The 21,427-nt window shown below is 61.4% G+C and overlaps 1 protein-coding gene across 4 annotated transcripts in view; it reads left to right on the forward strand.

Moving 5' to 3' along the window:
• RBM19 (RNA binding motif protein 19) overlaps positions 1-21,427 on the forward strand; it is a 96,028-nt gene that overhangs the window by 59,934 nt on the left and 14,667 nt on the right. For all 4 annotated transcript variants that reach the window (XM_045585413.1, XM_045585412.1, XM_045585411.1 and 1 more), the window contains exons 23-24: positions 4,068-4,188; positions 17,544-17,656. In XM_045585413.1, coding sequence (XP_045441369.1) covers positions 4,068-4,188; positions 17,544-17,641 — 219 coding nt within the window. In that variant the 3' untranslated portion in view covers positions 17,642-17,656. The remainder of the gene's footprint in view (positions 1-4,067; positions 4,189-17,543; positions 17,657-21,427) is intronic.

The raw sequence follows: 21,427 nt of genomic DNA on the forward strand, positions 1-21,427 counted from the left end.
TCCTGGGCACACATGGCCATCGGCAGGGTTAGGTCACGTTTCCGACAGGCGGTGAGGGCACAGATGGCTTGGGACAGGTTGGCAGTGTCCGTGTTCAGGTGGATTTGGCGTCTGCAAGGCACAGAGCAGGAGGGGCCAAGAGGGGCGCCCTGGACTTGCAGAGACAGAAGATCTGTCCTCGGCTCTGCCCAGAGCCATGGCCCTGGGACGCGAGTCCTGCCAAGGGTGTCCAATGGGCCTTTGTTGCTGGGAGGAGGTCTGTCTCCAGGGAGAGCTGTGGAACGGTCGGGCCGCGCCACGCTGACAGCCGTCCAGGGCCCTCCCTGTTCTGGAGAGACGGCTGCCAGGCTGGGCACAGCCGTCTTCCCCCTCCGCCCTGGCGGGTCTCCCGGGGAGCGCGGGAAAGGCAGCTGAGGCGAGGGCTCGGGGTGCCCTTAGTTGGTGGCTCAGGTCGGAGGAGACCAGAGAGGTGTGATTCTGGGACCACCGAGCCAGAGAACCGGATGGCAGCTCGACGCCAGCTGGAAGCGCAGAGCAGTCCCTGCCGGCCTCACCCTCTGAGCGGGGCTGGGACACCAGACCTGCTATCCGAGGTGGGAGCCATCTGCCCAGGCCGAGGCCGAGCCTTCAGGCCGCCATCTGTGTCAGGAAACAGAACCTGCCCCCAGATGGTCCCGAGGAAGAGCACTGAGAAGCCGAGACGAGTGCATGGAGCGGGAAGGGGAAGGAAGAAGCTGACCTGCGTGGGCGGAGCCAGTGCCTCAGTTTCCCCTTTGCTGAAAGGGGGAATCGTGTCAATCCTCGTGCACGGGGAGGCCATGTGCTTAGGGCTCTGGAGCCAGGAAATCCATGGGGCACAACCAGCCAAGGCCCTTGGGCTGCAGGGAGGAAACCAGGCGGCCAGACCTCTGTCTCCGTGAGGAGGTGGCGTGGGCCTCAGTGCAGCAGGTGTAGCCCCGGGGCCGGGAGGAAGGTGCTGCTGGACCTCAGGCCAGAGGCTGGGGCTGCACTCTCCCTCCGCTGCGCCCAGGACCTCCCATCCCCCGCACCTGCCCACACCTGTGTGTCCTCCCCCCTCGGCCCACACACACCCCTCCTCGAATGCCTCAAATAGAACATGCTCTCACTAGACTCTTGATGAGATGCAGTGACTTTGATTACCCGAGTCGCTGTCCTCACCGCCTGTGACACAGGCCACCACCTTCCCGCCACCCGGCCGTGGGCACCGAGGACTGCAGCCTGATGTCGTGTTAACCTGACTGCTGCTAGGAGAGCTAGCTCGGCTGTTCCTAGGACCCGCGCGCTGCGCTCAGACCTCCCGCACAAAAGGGCTTTGTGTCTGCCTGCCATTGTTCCTGCTCCGGAGGTGGTGATGGGAAGTGGAGGGCATGCGGCACAGTAACAATCACAGCCAGTGTTCGGGGGGCTTCCATTGTGCCAGGCGGCCTTGCAGGTGTTAGTCCATCGAATCCTCCCATCCGTTCTCTGCTGCCTCCTCTCCGGTGCACACAAGGAAACTGAGGCTTAGAGAGGTTTAGCAGCTTACCCAAGACCACACAGTTTCTAAGTGGTGGAGCCGGGATTTGAACCAAAGTGGCTCAGGTCCTGAGCCCCCAATCTTACCTGCTGTGAAAAGCCCTAACAAAGAAACGGAGCTGGAAATTGGAGAGGGGCTCTGTCAGACGGAGGCCAAGAGAGAATTTTCAGCAACTCCTACAGCGAATGGGACCTCTCAGGGTGTGTGTGACACGGGGATGGAGACCGGGCTTCCAAGGTGAGAGGGGATCACGTCTGACGTCTGGGGTCCGAGAGGTCTCAGCCATTCGCTGGGTCCTCCCAGGCTCTGGTATTTTATTCCAGTTTCCGACTCAGCTTCCACCAGATCCAGCGCGGCCGCCCGCCCGCCTGCGAACCTGGGCCTGCAGCTCCTCAGGGACCCTGGCGCCAGGATGCAGTACCCGCCGCGCCAGGCTCCCGACCAATCTCTCCCCCGCCTCCAACCCCAGCTCCCATCAGGCCGTTTGCCCGCCTCGCCAGCTGAGAGCGCATGTGTTGTAAAGCTCTGAATGGGCCATTTCGGCTCGGAGTCCAGATGCACGTTTATATCCTCGTGGAAAAGAACACAGAGGCTCTGCTGGCAGTCACAAAGAGTTTTTTAAATTAAAGTTAAAAAAAAAAAAAAAAAGGAGAGAGAGAAAGTTTTCTGCACCTGGCCCTTCTCGGAGAAGCGTGGCGGAGAACAAAGCATTCCTTCCGGGGCCACATGTCTGGCTCGAGAAAGACGCGGGTCCCACCCACCTTCCACTCGAGCTTTGCGCACGTTGTTGCTGAATAGCCGTGTGTGCCACCATAGCTGAGGACACAGGCTCAGGGGCAGCTGGCTTACCAGGTCCCTGAGCCATTGTCGTAGGGGCTGGAACAAAGCACACAGACTGGGTGGTGTAAAGCAGCAGAGATGGTCTGCTCTCACAGTTCCAGAGGCAGAGGCTCACAATCAAGGTGTCCAAGCTCCCCGCTGAAGGCCGAGCGAAAGGCTGTCCCATGCTCGTTGCTCGCCTCTCGCGGCTGCCAGCTCCTCGGCGTGTAAGCTCGTCATTCCAGCCTCTGGATCCTCACAACGCCTCTCTTAGGAGGACACCGGTCATTGGGTTAGGGACCCACCCCGTTCCAGCATGTCCTCCTCTTCATTGAATGAACTGCACCTGCGAAGACCCTATTTCCAAACAGGCTCACAGCCCAACGGGTTAGGATTCCCACAGATCTTCCTTTGGGAAACCCAGGCCCGCCCGCCCCTCACAGCCATGCTGCTGCCCAGGGCCCGCGTTGGGTCGGTTCTGGTCCAGAACCCTCCTGGTCATACGCTGCCTCCTCGAAGCATCTAAGAAGCAAGAAGGACTCGCCCCACCACTCTCCTTTGGCAGATGCTGCTGCCTGCCACCCAGCGACTTCCCGCGGCCGCTGTTGGTCTCCGGTGCCTATGAGCCGGGGAGCCAGCCGCTTCCAGCTCAGCGCCTGCCTGGCCTCTGCAGAGAGAGGGCACCGGCCACATGTCTGCACCAGCGATGCAGCGGCAGGAACAGCACCTAATGAGCGCCGACTGTTTGCACCCACACTTTCTGGGCCTGTTAAGTCTTTTGTCATCTTCCCTAGAGCTCTCGCACTGGAGTACCATTAACACCCCCATTTTTATAGACGAGGAAACGGAGACGGGAGATTCATTCAGTCTGTCAAGATCTTGAATTGAGGGTGTGCGGGGCCCAGGCAGGGTGGCTCCGGACCCCGGGCTCCTGACCACGAAACGCGGTGGCCTCGGTAACCCGGATGTTGCAGGGAGGGCCCCTGCCATGCCATTCAGCGTGAGGCACAGCGATGTCGGACAGAAACTCGCCGGTTCTGTCGTCCCTTTTGTGTGATGTCCACAGGAGGCAAATCAGGGGCAGGAAGTAGATTGCTGCTCCTGGGAGTTTGGGGGGGAGGTGGGGGTGACGGCCGGTGGGGGTGATGATAACGAACAGGCTCTATAGTTGGTTGTGGGGCTTGATAGTGTGCAGCTCTGAGACCGCTGAATGCTGGCTGCACTTCAGACTTGAATGGCCCGTGACCTATAGCTCAAAGTTGCTACAAAACAAAAACCAAAGAGCGGGGGGCCAGAGCTAGGCTGCTGATGGCTGGGAAGGAGGGGGCAGTGAGGAGGCGGAGGGCAGCACAGAGAGATGCCAGAATGGCCAGAGATAAGGGGTCTGTCTGATGGCCATCGAGTACAGACAGCACTCGGCTTTCTTCCCTGGCGCTGCCCCTGGCAGCCGGGTGGAGGCCACACGCCTGGCATGGCCAGACCCAACGCCGGGCCCGGGCGGCAGCACTGACTGCACGACCCCTTGCAGCTCTCCCTGGGAGCGTCACCTCTAATGAAATAGACGTGCCAGCGGCTGGCACTCCTCCCCCGGGAGCAGGTGCCATAGGGGCCAGAGCTGACCTTTGGGTCTGCAGTGCGGGCGGGACAGAAAGCAGTGCTCCAGGCTAGGGCTTCGCTGACGCGCCGTTTTTATTTCTCGTCCTGTCCCCAGAGAGCCTTCAACGCCCTGTGTCACAGCACCCACCTGTACGGCCGGCGGCTGGTGCTGGAGTGGGCGGACTCCGAGGTGACCCTGCAGGCCCTGCGGCGGAAGACGGCCGAGCACTTCCACGGTGAGCGGCGGGGCTGCGGGACCACTGCTTGGGCCCATGGGCCTGGGGCCGGGCGCCGGGAGGCAGCCGGCGTGGACAGCATCGGTGGCCGCCACGCCCTTTGGCTTCTGTCTGGTCACTGGGAGATGTGGTGGGAAGTAGGGGAGAGGAGAGGGGTCAGGCTTCGTGGCCTGGCTCCCAACAAAGGCCCCCCTCCAGCGGCCTCTCCTCTGGCGCTCTCCGGGCTCCACTGGCGGCCCTGGGGGCTCTCACGCCATCCGGTCACAGCACCGCATTTCACCTCTACCCACGGGCTGCCACATGGCCTCGCGAGGATTCCGTCCCTCCCCAGAGGGGCTTAGTGGGCACCTGCCCTGTCCTCAGGTTGGGGTGCAGCCGTGACCTCCAGACTAGGCCGGATGAGAGCGGCTGGGCCTGCTGTTTGAGCAAGAGGCCCAGAAAGGCCCCCCCACAGAGGGGACGTTTGTACCCGTGAAAGGGCTGCCTGAGCGGAGGAACAGGTGGTGTGAGCTTGACACTCGGGGCTGGGGGGTGGCAGGGAAGGCAGGGGTCTGGCTTGTGAAGGGGCTGGTGGTCTGCCTGCAGCTCCCCCCACGGTGCTCTGACGTGGCTGCTGCCTTTGTCCCCAGTGAGTTCCAGCTCAGACAGTGGCGGCCCAGCTCATAGTGCTCTGCTGGACTGCTCCCCTCAGCTGTCCCCTCCCCATCCCCCTCTCCTCTCCATCCCTGTCAGCAGCTGGGCCCACTGTGTCACGGGGGGACATGATGGTTTCCGGTCCCAGCAGTGCTACGGCCTCCCGGATCAGACAGCTTAGGGGCAGTTGGGGGAGGTCGCTCTGTGGAGCCGTGAGCTTTCCAGGTGGCCCACTGGTCCTGCTGGGGCAGCGGGCAGACCTGAGCAGGTCACAGTGATGCAGGACTGCGTCCCCCGCACAAAACCCCTCTGCCTTTGTAGCCTATTCCCTCCCACTACACCTCCCAGAGTTCACTGCCCCAGCCTGGTTGGACTCGGGGTCTTCGCATATGCTGTTCCCTCTGCGGAGAATGCCTTGCCCCTCATGTTTCTTGTTTGTAACCCGGCAAGTGCCCTGCAGCCTTTAAGGCCCACTCCGAAGGCACTTCCTCCAGAAAGCCACCCCTCCCCCGCCCTCCTGGTATCAGGGATTGCTCTGTCTTCTGCTCTCCCACCGCTGTCCCCGGAGTGGGACTATCGTGTTCATCTCTTACCGATCAGTTCTTCTCTGAGCCCCGGGCCTGGCACAGGCTGGGCCGTGTGTCCCACGTGAACAAGAAAGCAGAGAAATCGGGCTTCCGCACACTGGCTCACAACTCATAAGCCCCCACGTCCCGCCCCGCAGAGATCCATCCTATCGATACCATTGACAGGCCCAACGCACCTCGCAAATGTTTGTGTAAGGGCTCTGCGGCCCCGCGCCCCCCCTGCAGGCTCAGCACTTCCCGTGGCTGAGAGGAGCCCCTTCAATAAATCGAGCTCCACGCCTCCCCGCTCGGAGGCTTCGGGGGGATTGGCTGTCTCCACGGCCCCATCACGCGGCCCCGAGACCCGGCGGGGCAGGTGCAGTGATAGAGGAACAAAGGCGGCGCGCGCACGCGTGTGTGTGGTGTGTGTGTGTGTGTGTGTGTGTGTGTGTGTGTGTCTGCCCATAATCCCCGCAGCCCTGGGAGGCAACACGGTCAGCCACGTTTCACGGGCGTTGGAGGTTGGAGTGACCGGTGATGGTGTCATTTGTGAGCGACTTGCCCTGTGCCAGGCCGCCCTCAGCATGGGGCGCGCCGTCTCCTCTCGCAGACAGCTGTGGGCACTGTGCCTCCCTCCGTGGCAGAGGCACAGGCTCAGTGATGTGCCCGCGGTCACTCAGGTGGGAAGTGGTGGAGCTGAGATTTGAGGTCCAGACCAATGAGAGCTCCTGTCCTCTAGCCCTCGGCCCCCCTTTCCCTGCACACCCTGCCTTGTACCAGCCAGCGCCATGTCAGAGGCCTTGGGCCTTCATTAGATCTGGGGTATGTGTCTCCTGCGTGGCTTCCTTCCTCCCGCGTCACCAAGGCCCTGTCCCTAGAGCCTGCAGGCTCCTTCCAGAAATGGAGGGAATGAGTGATAAATGACAGCAGGGTGTCGTGTGGCCCTCAGAGTTGACGTGTCCTTGCAGAAGCCTGCGGTGCACGTGCAGGTGGAGACAGGCTCGGAGCGGGGCCAGCACTGAGGGCAGTGCTGAGTGCCAGAGCTGTTGCCCTCTTGGGTGCTGGAAGGGCCGCCGGCTCTGAGCTGGCCAGCTGTGCCAAAGGCGAGGGCTACCCAGCAGCTCTGAGCCCCTGCCCGCAGCGAGGGAAGACACTGTCCCCACGGGAATCCCCCAGGGGTGGGTGGCTCCCCCAGGGCTGGGTGGATCCCCCAGGGGTGGGTGGCGGCAGGAAGAGCCCTGATGCAGAAGCTGCGGGCGGGGGGTGGGGAGAATGGAGGTGAGAGTAGTGAGGCGCTGCACCCCAGGCCGCCCCATCCTCTCCCCTCCCACCCTAGGAGGTGGACACCCTTGGTCTTCCCGTTTGACAGATGAAAGGACAGAGACAGAAACTGGCCAGGGTCACGCAGGCAAGCAGCGGTGGCCGCAGCCTGGCTGTGGTGCCCCCCACGCAGGTGACTGTTCCCAGCCGGACGCTGCGGGCAGGGGGTCCAGGTGCTCTGGAAACAGCCCCCTCTCACCATCCACCCCTTTGTCTGATCTCTTCAGGCAGCAGGAGGTGCCCGCAGCGGCCTCGAATGTTCAAAACGGGGCTGCTGGCCCCCTGCCCTCCTGGCCGGACCCTTCCCCCTGCTCTGCCCTCTCCTCCCCCGTGGCGAAAAGTGCCCGGCTCATTTGTGTTGAAATCCGCATTGTTCAGAGCTTCCCAGGCCCTGGCAGGCTCGGGGCAGTGGGAGCCGTGCCCAGTCCCACCCCGGCCCAAGCTGTGCCAGGAAGGCACTCAGGTCTCGGGTGGGAGGCCCTGGGCCCCATTTGCCTGGCCTGAGCGGCTCAGCCACACAAAGGGCTCCCTGTGGAATGTGGGCCTTGGAATGAAAGGCAGGCATCTTAGCCATTCGGGAGGGCCAGCGGGAAGCTAGCTGTGACTCCGCAGCCCACTAGCCGCCCTCTGGGTCAGTGGAGGGGCCAGGTGGACAGAGAGGAGCACCGGTCCCCGCCACAGCCTTCATTGTGGCCGGCGTCGGCGTCGTTACTCCAAGTTCACCCCTGCGCCTGGGGCTCAGCTTCCCCAGCAGACCAGCCGCTAACTGGTGACCTGGGGCCCAGCCCCCTGAGCAGCCTTTCTCCTCTCTCAGGTCCGCGATGAGCCCACGTCACAGTGGGCACACGGCTCAGTGTGCAGCAGGACAGATACCACGTTATTATTGTCATCATCGTTTTTGCTATGATAACCTTCATCTGTTAAGCCTTGTTCCATGTAAGATACTACCTATAGCTTTTCATGGGTCTTAATTCTGCAGAATCCTAGAAGATAAGTATGGTCATTACCCTCTGTTTCAAAGATGAGGAAACTGAGGCACAGAGAGGGCGGATAGCTCACCAGCTGAGGCAGAAGTCAGACTTGGGCTCTTAGCCGTCCTGCTGGACCGTGTCTGCATATCAGTGGGTGTGTAGCTGTCCCTTAGGTCACTCGGCTCAGCTCTGTCGTCTGCACAGTGGGATCAGGTGCATCCTCATTAGGGGAATCGTGGGCTGGGAAGGAGTTGGACCCAGCCCCATGCCACAGACACTGTGCGTCCTGCCTCCTCCTCTGGGCTCAAAACAGTCCCCTCGTTCTTGCACTCCGGTTGGTCCAGGCCGAGGAAGAGTGCTCTGTTAGTATATGGTAGCATTGCCCTGAGTGTGGCACGTAGTAGGCGCTGTTAGTACACAGAAGCATAGCCCTGAGTGTGGCACGTAGTAGGCGCTATTAGTATACATTCGTGTTCCCAACATCGTGGCTCTCGGCGCAGTTGTGGGAAAGAAACATCCGGGTGTGGTGCTCGCTGTCTCGCTGGGGTCCCCTGCTGCCAGCAGAAAGAAGCTAGTTTGCTTTTAAAAACCCCTGTCCTCCCTCTTCCCTCCAGGTGGACACCTTCATTCTGTCCATTGTCCCTGGACAAGGGCAGGGTCATATTGTCCCTTATCCGTTGGTGCTTACAAAATACCCACGAAATCGAACAGCGAAGAGCAGGGCTTTGAAAGTCATTTGAAAAGCTGCCCTGACCAGCAAAGACCTGGCCATCAGGCAGGTGCTTTCGGGAAAGGACCAGAATAGCAAGACGGCGGCTCTGCGCGGGCTCGTCCTCCCTCTCCCGGCCCTGCCCCCACCTCCCTCCCCAGCCCAGCATCCGCCTTCTTCCTCTCGCCCCGGCAGGTGAAGGTGAAGTGCGGTTTGGAGCCTGACGCGCGGGAGGGTGGAGAGAGCGGGCAGGGAGGGAAGAAAGGAAGGCGGCCGCCGCTGAGTCCTTTTCTTTCCAAGCGTGTTCCGAACCAGCAGGGTCGCAGCGGCGAGGGGCTTTCAGGGCCTGGCAGGCCACGGTACCTGCGCGCGCGCCGAGAACATAATGGCACAGAAGCAATCCGCCCGCAGAACCCTCTGTTTTCAAACGGGCACAGCCGGGGAGGCGCCGGCAGAGCAGGCTTTTATTTGGCTGGGAGCACAGCCCTGCTTCCCGCCTTGTCTTCCTCCAGCTGGGAGGACTGATGGGCTGTGGTTAGCGCAGCACCTTTCACCTCCGGAGCCGTGAGTGCAGACATGACCCGCATGGCAAGTGGCTGGCCGTGGCGCCGTGCCCGCCCGAGCCGGGCCAGGCCCGGGTGGGGTGCTGTCCCGTCAGTCCCTGGCCTCTAGCACACGGCTGCCTCCCAGCCGGGCAGGAAGGCTGGCTGCTGGAGCCCTGTCCCCTCAGCCCAGCCCCCAGCCCCGTGCCTTCGGGGCTCCACCGGAGGGTCAGACTCTACACGTCCCTGACACCCCTTTTCCTCTCCGCCCATCACGTCCTCACCCCCTCTTCCTGCAGCTCTGTGCTCACGTGCCGATTGTCTGCTGTCGCTGTTTGTGAGTAAACGGGTGTAAGAGCCGAGTCATCGGAACGGCCTGTTCTCGTTGAGCATGGAAGACGGATGAGGGAGGGCCACTGCCAGCTCCGCCGTCCCCCGCAGGTCGGGGTCCCGGGGCACAGTGGTCTGGACCATGTGCTGCGGGCCCCACGGTCAGCCAGGTGTCGCCAGCACTGGAGCCCCGTTGATCAGAAGCCAGATATGCCTAACCTTGAGCCTGGGAACACCACTGTCTGCAAAGAGCGGTCACGTGACTTCTTATTGACGCTCAAGTCAGGCGAAAGAGAAACGGGGAGAGTCTTGTCGGGGACCTGCCAGTGCCGAGCGGTTTCTGTGGCCTCACGGCTCCCTGGAGAGGGTCGCTGCTCGCTTTTGTCTGAGGCGCACACGAAGGCCTCGGGAGAATTGTGAGCTGCCTGAGGGCACACGCTCTGCGCTCTACAGAGCCAGTCACCCTGTCTCAGCACTCCCTCTGTCCTGGCCGTTCCCAGATCCCCGAGAGTCCCGCCTATCGACCCGGCTCCCAGTCCAGCGCGGGCAGTGGTTGCAAACCACAGCCACAGCCAAGTGCAGCCCACAGCCTGTGTGTGTAAGTCAAGTTTTTGGTGCGCAGCCATGTCCATGCACACGCATGTGTCTGTGGCTGCATTCTCACACGGCGAGGGCAGAGCGGGGTCGTTGTGGCCCCAAAACTTAAAATACTGTCTCACCCTTTCCCAATAAAGCCTACAGCCCTAAGCCTCATGCAGTGGCTGCTTTTATTTTTAGCCAAAAGCTGCCAGCGGCTAATTCCTCCACCACGACCTGCCTTTTCCCAGAGAGCAGACAATTCTGAAGGCCCCTTAACCGCCCCCCTCGCCCCGTGTCCCCCCATGGCATGCTCTGCTTTCCTGGGAAGGAGGCCCTGTCGCTTGCTTACATTCATTTCCATTAATTCCTTCACTCAGGTCTTCCCTGTCACCAATTACCAAGCCTTCCCCGCATGGGGAACAGAACGGTGAACATGGGGCTGTTTGAGTGGGAGAGACATGATAAAAGGGGAAAAGTGGATAACGACACAGATCTGACATGGGAGGAAGTCAGGAAGGCTAACATGCTGTGCCCGCAGTGCGGAGTGGGAGGGACATCCAGGAAGGTGGTTGGGAAAAGCCTGCCTGAGGAGTCAGTGTGCTCACGTGCTGCACAGGAGCCAACCAGCCCAAGATCCGGGGGAAGACTGTCCAGGCGGCAGTCCCGCGGGTGCAAAGGTCCTGGGGCAGGAGTGTGCTCCTAGCAGGCCCTGTGGCCAGAGCGGGGAACAGATGTAACAGGCGGGGCTCCCTGTGGGTGTGGTGGGGAGCCTGGCTTTTACTCAGAATCCAGGGGGAAGTCCCTGGAAGATGAAGGAGGGGAGTGTGTGCTTGACTTACTGCCGGCCCGCATCCTCACTGCTGCGTGGGGCATGCATTGTGGGGGGATGAGAGTGCAGGGAGGGCCGCTGTAGTCTTCCCAGCAAGTGAGGGGGCGGCCTGGGCAGAGAAGCGGGTGGGAGGAAACAGGTGGATTGAGCGCTGTGGTGGAGGTAGAGCCAGCAGGCTTGCTCCTGGAGGTCTGGGGGGAAACTGAGGCCAGGGCAGAGCCCTTTGCCCTGAACCGCTCAGAGGATGGTGGTGCCGTCGGAGGCTGGGAAGCGGTGGTGAGGGAGGCAAGACCCGGACCCTGGATTTGAGATACCTATTAGGGCTCCCCGTGAGATGTCAAGCAGATAGATCTACGAGTTCGGAGCTCAGGGGCGAAGTCTGGGCTGGGATATAAATTTGGAAGCCATCAGCACCCAGATGATATTTAAAGCCTGCATCAGTTCACCCACACCCCTCCCTCATAACGTAATCACTCAGAAGGTGGCACATTTTCAAAAGATCGGGGGCCAGGGGAGCCCGTTATCCCCACGCCAACCCCTGCAAATACCCTCCTTGGTCTTGGCCGTGAAAGCAATCACCGGGGCTTTGAAAGTCACAGTCAGGAGAGTTCAAGCAAGTGGGCGGAGTCACAGAGTGTGCCATTCAGAGACCCCCTTGCCATGGGTGTGCCCAGCTCCCTGGAGGCAGGCAGGTCCGGAGCTCCCTGGCCTCGGCTTCATCCCTCCATTTGGGTGGTTCTCTTCCCTCCTCAGGCTTCTCGGTGGCAGGTGAGGGGACTGTCCCAGCCGCCACGAAGGGCCACCCAGAGGGTTGGGGGCCTGCGGGAGGTGTGGATCCCTGGTGTGAGGTGGGTGCCTTCCCTGTCGGAGGAGTGTGTGTTGTCCTCCCCGCTCCCCTGTGCTGGCAGGGGCCCCAGGAGAGAGGTAGAAATTGGCCTGGAGACCCGCTCTTCTCACACGCCCAGCCCCCTCAGCTGGCAGAGGCAAATGGAGAGAAGAAAAAGGAAGAAGCGGGAATGGTTTTGGTCAAGGTGGCTCCTAGGTAGCGGCCTCTAGCAAGGGTGCGAGCATGGGAGGGAGCCAGGCTCCCGGGGCCGAGTGCTCCTCCCCACAGAGGTGATGGGGGGCTGAGCAGGCCGGGCAGGTGTCCTCCGATCTCCGCCACCGCCCCCCGCGCCCCGAGCCCCTCTGAGTGGTGTTTTGGAAATATTTCCAAGCGCTCGGCAATATCCTGCACACTCCTGGCCCCTTCCCCCGGGAGCGGCTGTCCGTGCGGGAAGGTACTTGCTCCCAATCCAGCTAAATTGTTATTGACTTGTGTTCTCTGCGTTCCGCAAACATTTCACTCAGCCGTCGCCAGCCAGGCCAGGATTCCCTGCTAGGGCTAACGGGGAAACCAGCTGTGCGGGCCATTTCTCCTGCTCTTCCTCATCCATCACGGAATTAAACTGACAGAAGGAGAATTTCAGAGCGACTTGAGAGGGGCAGGGGCTGGGCTCCGATTGGACGAGGCCCGGGGGCCTGGGGACCAGAGCGCTGGGAGCAGGGGCGGGAGGTGGTGGGCTTCCCTCCAGGGTTGGCTGGCAGCAGGGGGCGGCCAGGTTTGTTCTGGACTCGAGGCTGGCGCAGGCCGAGAAACCGCAGGAAAACACACAGGCGAGGAGGTTATTACCGCTCCGCGATCACAGGCAAAGCCAGGGGCTCTGCAGACAGAGGAGAAAGAGAGTCAGGCTGTGTGGGCGAGCCTTCCACTGAGGTCGGCCACAGATCTTTATCTTGCCTACAAGGCATGGAAACCAATGGTTTTTATTCATCACCACTCTTTTGCTATCAGGTTTGGCCTGAAATTTGAGAATTTGGCTTCTCTTGAAAAACAGGTCTGACCATCTGGTCCTGCATCTCAGTGAGCAGCGGTGGCTGTGGCCGAGGTGCACAGCTTTTCCTTTTGCCGCAGTCCGCAGCCCTCCCTATATAGTCACCCACCTAGACCAGTGGTCGGCAAACTCATTATTCCACAGAGCCAAATATCAACAGTACAACGATTGAAATTTCTTTTGAGAGCCAAATTTTTTCAACTTAAACTTCTTCTAATGCTACTTCTTCAAAATACACTCACCCATGATGTGGTATTTTATGGAAGAGCCACACTCAAGGGGCCAAAGAGCCGCATGTGGCTCTCGAGCCACAGTTTGCCGACCACGGACCTAGGCCACCGACTGCATCACATGTCTGCCTGGCCCTTCAGGCCTTTGCACTTACAGATCCTGGTACAGACATCACCCCACATCGGGCCTGTGAGGCACCGTTACTGTTCCCTTCCTTTCCGCCTCTGCCCCAGCCCAGGGCCTGTGCCAGAGAAGGGGACAGGAAGCTCATGTCCACCAAGCCGCTCGGAATTGAAGGGCCCCTCCAGGCCTGGGGCAGGGAGCACGTGCTTTCCATTCTGGCCTGCCTCCTTTTCTCTCTTCCTCTCACTGTCGCCTGGACACTCCCCCGGCTCTCTGCCTGCTGAGGGTTGGGCTAGGGTCGCCACTAGGGGGCCCGCAGCTGAGCCTGGGACCGTGGGGATCACTGTGGATCCAAGTTCAAGGCCCTGCTTCAGAGTGGTCACGTGCCTTTCCCAAAGCCCCAGAGCGGCTGCCTGCACACCTGAGGAATGGGACAAGAACATGGCCAGCTCTGGGTTTTCTGACCTCCAGCACTCACTGACGCCAGCTCCTGCCTCTCAGCCGGCAGCACCCACTGCGTCTGCAGGGTCCTCCGCTGACGGCCCCGCTGCCCTCTGGGTGTCCTCACACACTCCCAGCATCGGCTCCTCGGCACCTCTGCGTGCTGTCTCCCTTTCTGCAGACAGGACTCAAATTCAGAGAAAAAGGGGGCTCCGGCTCTGCCCAGCCTGGGGCCCTGCATGGCTTCCACGGCCGGTGGGTCAGTGTATCCGCCGGGGTTTTCTTGGTGCTGTATCCCCAGTTCCAGATCCAGCACAGAGTAGATGCTCGGTGAATACTTGCTATGAATGCCTGCCGGCAGGAACCCTGAAATCCCCCCAGGAGATCAGGAGAGCAGGCGCTGTGCCCACTTGACAGAAAGGAACACTGAGGAGTTGAGCTCCCTTCCGTCTTCAGGTCTGCTTGCTGATGCTGTGGGTGGGTCGCCCCAGGAGGGGGCCCAGGTTTCCCAGAGACGGGAAGGGACAGTAGCAGCTCCTATCAGTGACAGTAAGTAGGCTAACTGTTATTGAGCGCCTACTGTGTGCTAGCCCTTCCAATACTCTGAAGCACCCTGGGCGCCAGGTGCTGTGCAGTAACTGCAGACCGAGCCCGGAGAGGCGCGGCCCCTGGCGCGGGTGGCCCCGCTGGGAGCCGGGAGCAGCAGGCGTACAGCCCGCAGCCGGCTCCAGCTGGCACGCAGGCCCTCCCCACCCGGCTGTTCCCGCTGCCTGGCCTCCGGTGCCGCTCAGATGCCTTCTCCCCACTTGCCTTTCCTCAACGTTCTGCCTCCGAAACAAAACCCCACGGAGCGCTTTCTCTTGTCCTCCTGGCGGCTCCCCGCCCACCCCCTCGCGCCTTTCTCTCTGCCCGCCTGTGCCTTCCACACAGGGCGCCCGCGCCAGCCAGGGATGGCAGGGAGACATGGGCTGGCATTCTGTCAAGGAATTAATTGAAAAATAAAATCATTAGATGGGAACTCCAGAAATGCAGAATTGTGGGGGGATTGGGGGTGGGGGCAGGGCTGGGGGGGAGTTGGGGGCCGGCTGAGCTTTTTGTCAAGTTAATTTCTCGGGTGTGGATGTTGGGCGACATCCGCGCGTTGTTTATCTTCGGGCGCAGCTGTGACACTGAAAGGAACGCAGCTTGTTGCGTGTGTTTATTTTACACCTTTTCCCGGTTCTGCATTGTGTGTATTTGGTGAAAACCCACTGAGGCTTTGATGGCGAGAAGTGGGGTTTCTGCAGCTGTCCCGGCAAGCAGGTGCTCTGCGAGCAGCAGGGCCCGGGAGGCTGCTGGGTGGGAATTCAGGGCCTGGGGTGTCTCCTGGGGGCACCTGGGTGCCCGACCTGAGCCAGAGATGCCAGGCCCCCGAGAGGATGCTATAAGGGTGTGCCTGGCATGAGCCCAGACCCACACGCTGGCCCTCACAGCGCCCCCGGGAGGGGAGTCCTGTTTTCACCCCCAGTGCACAGACCCAGGGTCTCTGAGCCATGAAGTGGGAGGCCTGGGACCTCAGCCAGCCTGTCTCCCAAACCCCTCACCGCACAGCGGGCAGTGGGTGCCCCGGGCCTCCATTTTCCAACCGGGGGAGAGGCGGTAGTGTGGGTCGGCCTGATGGGAGAGAGACATGTGACATCCCCGCCTCTTGTGGGTCTAATAGTACAGAGACACTGGTCCCAGCATCATCGGGACCCTCCCAGGTGCCGGCATTTCTGCTTTCACTCCTTTAATCCTCCTAACAACCTACGAGGGGTCCTTATTAATAGCGTGCCCATTTTGCAGATGGGGAAACTGAGGCAAGGGAGGGCTGAGTCCATGATAGGGCTGTGGCATCAGCGCCCGAGCTCCTGAGCAGTGCCCCAAGAGGTGTTCGCGGGAAGGCCTGCACCAGATGGTCAGGGAGGCCTGGGGTCGGCAGAGGGTGGCCGCTGAGGAGGGCAGGGGTGGAGGACTCACCCTTTCCCCCCCCCTGGTAAACACGAGGTACTGAATCTCGGACAGCGAACATGCCCCACCTGAAGTCACACAACTCGGAAGGGCTAAAGCCGCAGACGCCTCATGCTAAAGCCAGGTGTGGCGGCCACGTGCTCTTGCACAGGGCCCTGTGTGACCTTGGCCATGCCCCCGGCCCTCAGGTATGGGGTGCAGTTTGGACACTGAGGCTGCCACGTGGTCGCCGTGGGGCTCGGGGTATGCTGGTGTCTACGCCTCTGTCTTCCCACCTGGGAAAGGGGGTACTGGTGGAACTGGTGAGAGGCTGCTAGTAAAGTGCCCGTCCTGTGTGTGTTTCCTCTTCCGGCTGCGGCCCCTCCTCTGGGCCTCAGTGTCGCCAGCCAGGGGACATCCCTGCTCGCCTCTGGTTTATTTTATGGCTATCCCGACATTAGCAGTTTTAATTTTTAAAAACTTACTCACTTTGTAGCCATTTATTTTTTTATTCAACACATGATCACCGAACACCTACTGTGTGCTGGGCCCTGGGGCACAGCCACCATCAGACAGGCCCAGCCCACCCCCACCGCCGCTCCCGTAGCCGGTGGCTCTGAGGGGGTGTCAGTGATTGCCTGCGGCCCTGCTATTCCCCGCTCCTATTACTGCCCACGGATTCATTTCCAGAGGCCATTGTGCCCCCCCGAGGCTGGCGATTACAGGAAACCAGGAGCATGGAGCGGGGGTGGGAGGAGGAAGCGGGCGTCTGAGCCATGGGCTGCCGCTCGCCCCAGCCCATTCTGACCCGTCTCTTTTCATGACTAACAATGATGGATACAGCTGCCAGGCCTCGAGGCTCCCCGGGCAGGCGGGTGTGGGGGCAGCCGCCCTCACCTTCCTCACCCTCGCCAAGGGGGCAGCTCGCCATGTCCCCCCCTTCCCGCTCCATTTGCTCATCCCCTCATTCGTCAGATATCAGAGTCCTCACCAGGCACCAGGCCGTGTGACCCAGAGGACACAGTGGACGGGACCACGTCCCACACCCGGACCTGCTGCTGCAGGGAGAAGTGCAGGCGGGGCTGAGGGCAGAGGGTCCTGTTTGAGACAGTGGTCAGGGGAGTCCCTCCGAGCCCAACTCCCCCCACTCCGTTTCCGTCCTGGAGGGTCAAAGGGGCCAGCTGCCTTCTCCCGCCTCCCTTCGTCTCCCTGGCGCGCTCTGCCCCGGAGGCTTTCCTGAAAAGCGGAAAGACGGCCTCGGTGGGCTTGGGTTCAGTTCCTGTCTGAGGCCCAGTTCCCTCGCCTAGGAGAGGCAGGAGTAATGCCTACCTGCCGGGTTGTTGAAAAGAGTCGTCGTAGCACGTAGTAGGTTCTCAGTCAATGGCATTTGGGGCCAGAGGGCACATATATATTTTGCTGAGCCCACCATGCCTTCCATACGTTCATGCTGCACATCTACACCCCCACCCCCTCCCCTCACAGAGAACTCTCATTCTTCAGCACCCAGGTCAGATCACCATCCTCTCTAAATTCCCCCCCTCCCCCCCATTGTTGCTCCCTCCGTGCCTCCTCGGGGATCCTTGATGCCAGCCTGCGACCTCCGGGAGAACAGCAGCTGCCACTTGTTTCCTCAGCCACTGCCCTGGCTGGGCTGCCTCACCAGGCAGAGAGGCCATAACCTCTGAGCTGCTGGGTCTCCTCCCGCCCCTTCCAAATGGGGCCCCTTCCTCTGGGGGGGAGGTGGGGAGGGGTTGGCCCCAGAGCCAGGAGTTTCTGGGCCAGAAAGAGGCAGCTCCCCAAGACGAAGCTGGAGTCTAACCCACAGTGTCTCTTCTGTTTCTCTTTCTCTTCTGTCTCTCTTCCTCTCTCCTCCCTCCCTCCCTCCCTCCCTCCCTCCCTCCCTCTCTCTCTCCCTCCTTCCCTCCCTCCCTCTCTCCCTCCCTCCCTCTCCTATCTATCTATCTATCTATCTATCTCTCCTCTCTCTTGGTTTCTCCCCACTTCCCTCTGGCCTCCTCCCCCTTCCATGCTCTTTTTCCCCGTTTTCCAATTTATTTCTTCTGCGTCTTCCCCTCTCACTGCATCCCATTTCCCTTGCGTTCCCATTCCTCGTCCCCACCCTCCATTTTGCTCCCCCTCTCCCTCCTCCTCCCTCCCTCCCTCCCTGCCATCTCCCTCTGTCTGCCTCCAACCCCCTCGGCTGTTCTTTTCTCCTCTCGTGCCATCTGGGCACCCACAGAGCCCCCGAAGAAAAAGCGGTCTGTGGTGTTGGACGGGATCCTGGAGCAGCTGGAAGATAGCGACAACGACAGCGAGGAGCGGACCCTTCAGCTGTGAGCTGGCACCGAGCGGGTACGTGGCTGCAGGGCCCCGAGGACGGGGCAGCCGCTCCGTGGCCCCGTCCTGCCGTGGGCCGTGGGCCCGGTGCACCGCCTGGGGGTGGGGGGGTGGGAGCGGCAGGCAGCCCACCCTCCGCTGGTCCAGGGTCAGAGGGGATGACGGCCGCCCGCTGGAGCCCTGGATCCTGAGCCGCTCTGGGCCTGCAGGGGGCCGGCCCGGCCGCCTGAGGGAGTCCTTCGTGGCTGCACGGGGACCTGGGAGCAGCAAAAACAACCGGCCTCCTCAAGCCCGCTGTTTGCTGCGCTCACAGGCCTCCGAGGTCCTGACACGCCACAGGATCCCGTCCTGCCTGTAGGAAGGTCAGGGTACAGAGGGCCCCAGCTCACAGGAGCAAGAACCCGGGAACCCCACCGCCCAGATCCAGGGGCTGGAGGCAGCCCGTTACCTCCTGGCCCAGCCTCCTCACTGACTGGGTCCCACCTCAGGGCTTTAGTGAGAAGGAAGCACTCGGTAACCCATAGGGGGCGTCAGGCACAGTGCTTCCATCCTCGCTCTCCCGCCACCCGTCTGTCCGTCTGTCTATCTGTCCAAGGGGCTGCTCAGTGCCTCTGTCCTGCCCCATCCTTGTCACCTGGGACTGCAGGCCCTGCTGACCTGGTGGCCAGGCTCAGGGGCTGGGCCCTGTGAAGTGCATCCAGGTGCCAGCCCAATGAGAAGTGTTCCAAGGCTTCTCCCAGGCGTGGGGTGCCCACTGCACACCCTCAGCCAGAGACCAGCCTCCCCCACTAGGAGGCCTGTGCCAGCACTTGGTAAGGGCACAGGGTATGGAGAGGAAAGAGACAGCCCGTGCCACCTGGGTCCGAATCTCACCATCCCCAGCTATGTCACCACAGACCACGGCGGTCCCTGCTGGTCCTCAGCATCTCTTCCTGCATCCTCCCTCGGAGATGGCCCTGGGACTAAACCCACCGAGGCTCGTCCCACGGACTCTGATTACTGCTTAACGTGGGGCCTGCGGGTGGGGCTCCACGTGAGTCTAAGAGCCTCCTGCCTCTGTGTGTGAACTGGCCTGTGCAGTCTAGTCTATCCAGTTCTCAGAGCGGCCTCGGGCCCACACTGCTCTCCCCGGCCCCGCTACCCTATGTCCCGAGGGGCAGGCGTTTCTGAGCAGCCCCAGCTTGTCACTGCGAACCTCGTGCAGAGGAAACCACAGCCTCTGGAGGGGGCTGTGGTGGGGTCGAGAGGTGACCAGGCTCCCCAGCGACCGAGGGTCTCATGGTGACAGGCCTGGGCCCGCCCGTTCTTCCCTCTGCTCTGTGCAGGGCCCGTGGGTCCTGCTGGTCAAACACTGGCGTTGGCCGTTCCTCTCTGTTAGAGCAGCTGTTTTGTCAGGGAAGGGGCAGGGCTGGGGATTGCCGACCCCTGTTCAGAGTCCAGCTGTCCCCGCACAGGCTGCTGTGACAGGGAACGGCGTGGGGGCGGGCCAGGGCCTGGCTAGCCTCCTTGTTGTTGTTATCATCATCATTATTCTGGAGTGAAGGCAGGTGTAGCTAGCGAGGTCATAATAAAGTAAAACCAGGTCAGTACTGGGCCCGGCCCACAGGAGGCGCCTGTCTCGCCCCTTTGGGAAGAGGGGCGCCTGTTAGGAGAAAAGCATCCGTCAGTGTGCAGGGTGACCTGGGGGAACCTGTGGCGACAGACAGTCCCCAGGGAGGTGGGCGCCCGAGAGCTGTGGGGAAGGGCTCTGTCAGGTGTGAAGTGGTGATGGGACTTCAGAGGTCTGGGAGAAATGAAGGCCCAGGGAACCGAGTGCCACCTGGGGCCCCTGATGCCTGTGTAGGCTGGTGTGGGGGCGGGAGGCAGGCTGGTCCCCTTGGCAGAGGGGTCCTTCACCCCATGGCCAGGACAGACCGGGGAGAGAATGTGATGGAGGAAGAATGGAGCGGGCTCCTGGGAGAGCAGAGGGGAGATGGAGCCTGGATCACAGGCTTCACCCCCCAACAGCCGTGGGGTGGTGTCTGGGTATACAGGGGAGGCCTCCTCCTTGGGCAACGCCAGCTGGCATCCTCCGGCAGGCCGGCACTCAGGCAGGGGCTGAGGGAAGGATCAGGAAGCCACAGGGAGCCCAGGCTCCAGCAGAAGCACCTCAGATCCGGAGGGCGCCAGAATGGCGGGGCGGGAAGGCCAGAGGCAGAGACTGGCAGAGCCATCTGCTGATCCTCACCCCAGGTGGCCATCCATCCCTCCACCCATCCACTCAACACTCAGCAGGTGCCCCGGTGTGCGAGGCCCTGGTGGGCACCTGGGATACAGGGTTAAAGACGCTGGCCTGTCCCCAGGCCCGGGGACCCACAGCCAAGCCAGCCCCCGCGGCCTCTGCCGTGTTTCCTCTCGCCGCCTCCCCGGCCGGTGTGTCTTTCGTGGCCGCCGCCTTCGGAGAGGATTAGCGCCCGCCGCGCACGCAGGCTTTGCTGAACAGCGCTGAGCTCGGTTTCAACATCTAATTCAATTTGTTCTGCCGAGATTGAAATATGAAATGGTTGCCAGTCAAACGTTCAAAGGACGGACGGCGAGCGCTGGGTGAAATTTAAATTTTAATGAAAATGACTTTAACCCTTTGGTGGGCCTCGCATAAGCGGGACACACTCCATCCGGGAAACGCCCCTCGGGGTCTCCGCCCGCTTCTCTGCGGAGCGTCACTCACAATAAGTAGTCTTTCCCCAGCAGTATCCGCACTGAAAGATGAGGAACTCGTGCTTGATGATCATTTGTTCCCCGCTTTGCCCCAGGCGTTGAAGTAGACGCCTTCCCATACATGACCTTTGCCAGCCCTGAGCAGACAAGACCGGCCCATTAGATGCCCTCGGACCCCTGGCTCCTCCTTGGCCCCTGTGCCAGCAGGAATGTGGGTCTGTGTTGTGGCTTCCCGTCTGTCCTCCCTCCGGTTGTGAACCCCCGGCCAGCATCGCCTGCCTGGCGGGAGGGAGGTGCTGGCCAGCGTAGATGAAAGAAGGAACCACGTCATCCTCCCAGCAGCTGTGGGCAGCGCCGTGGAGCTCAGAGAGGCGGGCACACTCCCCAGGGGGCGCCGCACGGGGGCTGGCACCCAGCTCCACGGAGCGGAAGCCCGGGTTCCTTCTGCTCTCCCGTCTCCCGGGCAGCAGGCGGTGCAGGAGAGCCTGGCCCCCTGCCGGCGGCCGTTACTTATCAAACGCCGTCAGTCCCTGGCTGGGTGTGCGCCCTCTGGCACCCTGGGGCGGCACTGGGGTGGCCCTGGCACCCTGGGGCGGCACTGGGATGCAGGGACTCAGAGTGTGGATCCCAGAAGAACGTGGATCCCTGAGCCTGCACTGCAGTGGTATAAAGGAAATTACTAAGATCATAATATAAGTGGTAAACCAGGGACATGAATAGTCTAAACCAGTGGTCGGCAAACTGCGCCTCTCGAGCCACATTTTGCGGCGCTGTTGACTGAGTTTGACGACCACTGACCTAGACTCTCGATTCCAATAATTACAGTCTGTTGTTCCTTGTGATTAAGCCCCTCTCGCAGTGGTCAGCAAACTCATGAGTCAACAGAGCAGCAAACCTCAGCTCGCGAGCCGCAGTTTGCTGACCGCTGGTCTAAACCAGGCATTGGCAGACACGGCCCAGCCGCCGCCTGTTTGTGTAAGTGGCATTTTATTAGCGCAAGCTACACCCATCGGCTTTCGTCCTGTTCAGGCTGCCTTCCCCTCGGCGGCGGCAGCAGCTGTGGGCCACAAAGCTGAGGTGTGACCAGCG

The sequence above is a fragment of the Pipistrellus kuhlii genome, unplaced genomic scaffold (assembly GCF_014108245.1).
Source record: "Pipistrellus kuhlii isolate mPipKuh1 unplaced genomic scaffold, mPipKuh1.p scaffold_m20_p_20, whole genome shotgun sequence".
NCBI classification, from domain to species: domain Eukaryota; kingdom Metazoa; phylum Chordata; class Mammalia; order Chiroptera; family Vespertilionidae; genus Pipistrellus; species Pipistrellus kuhlii.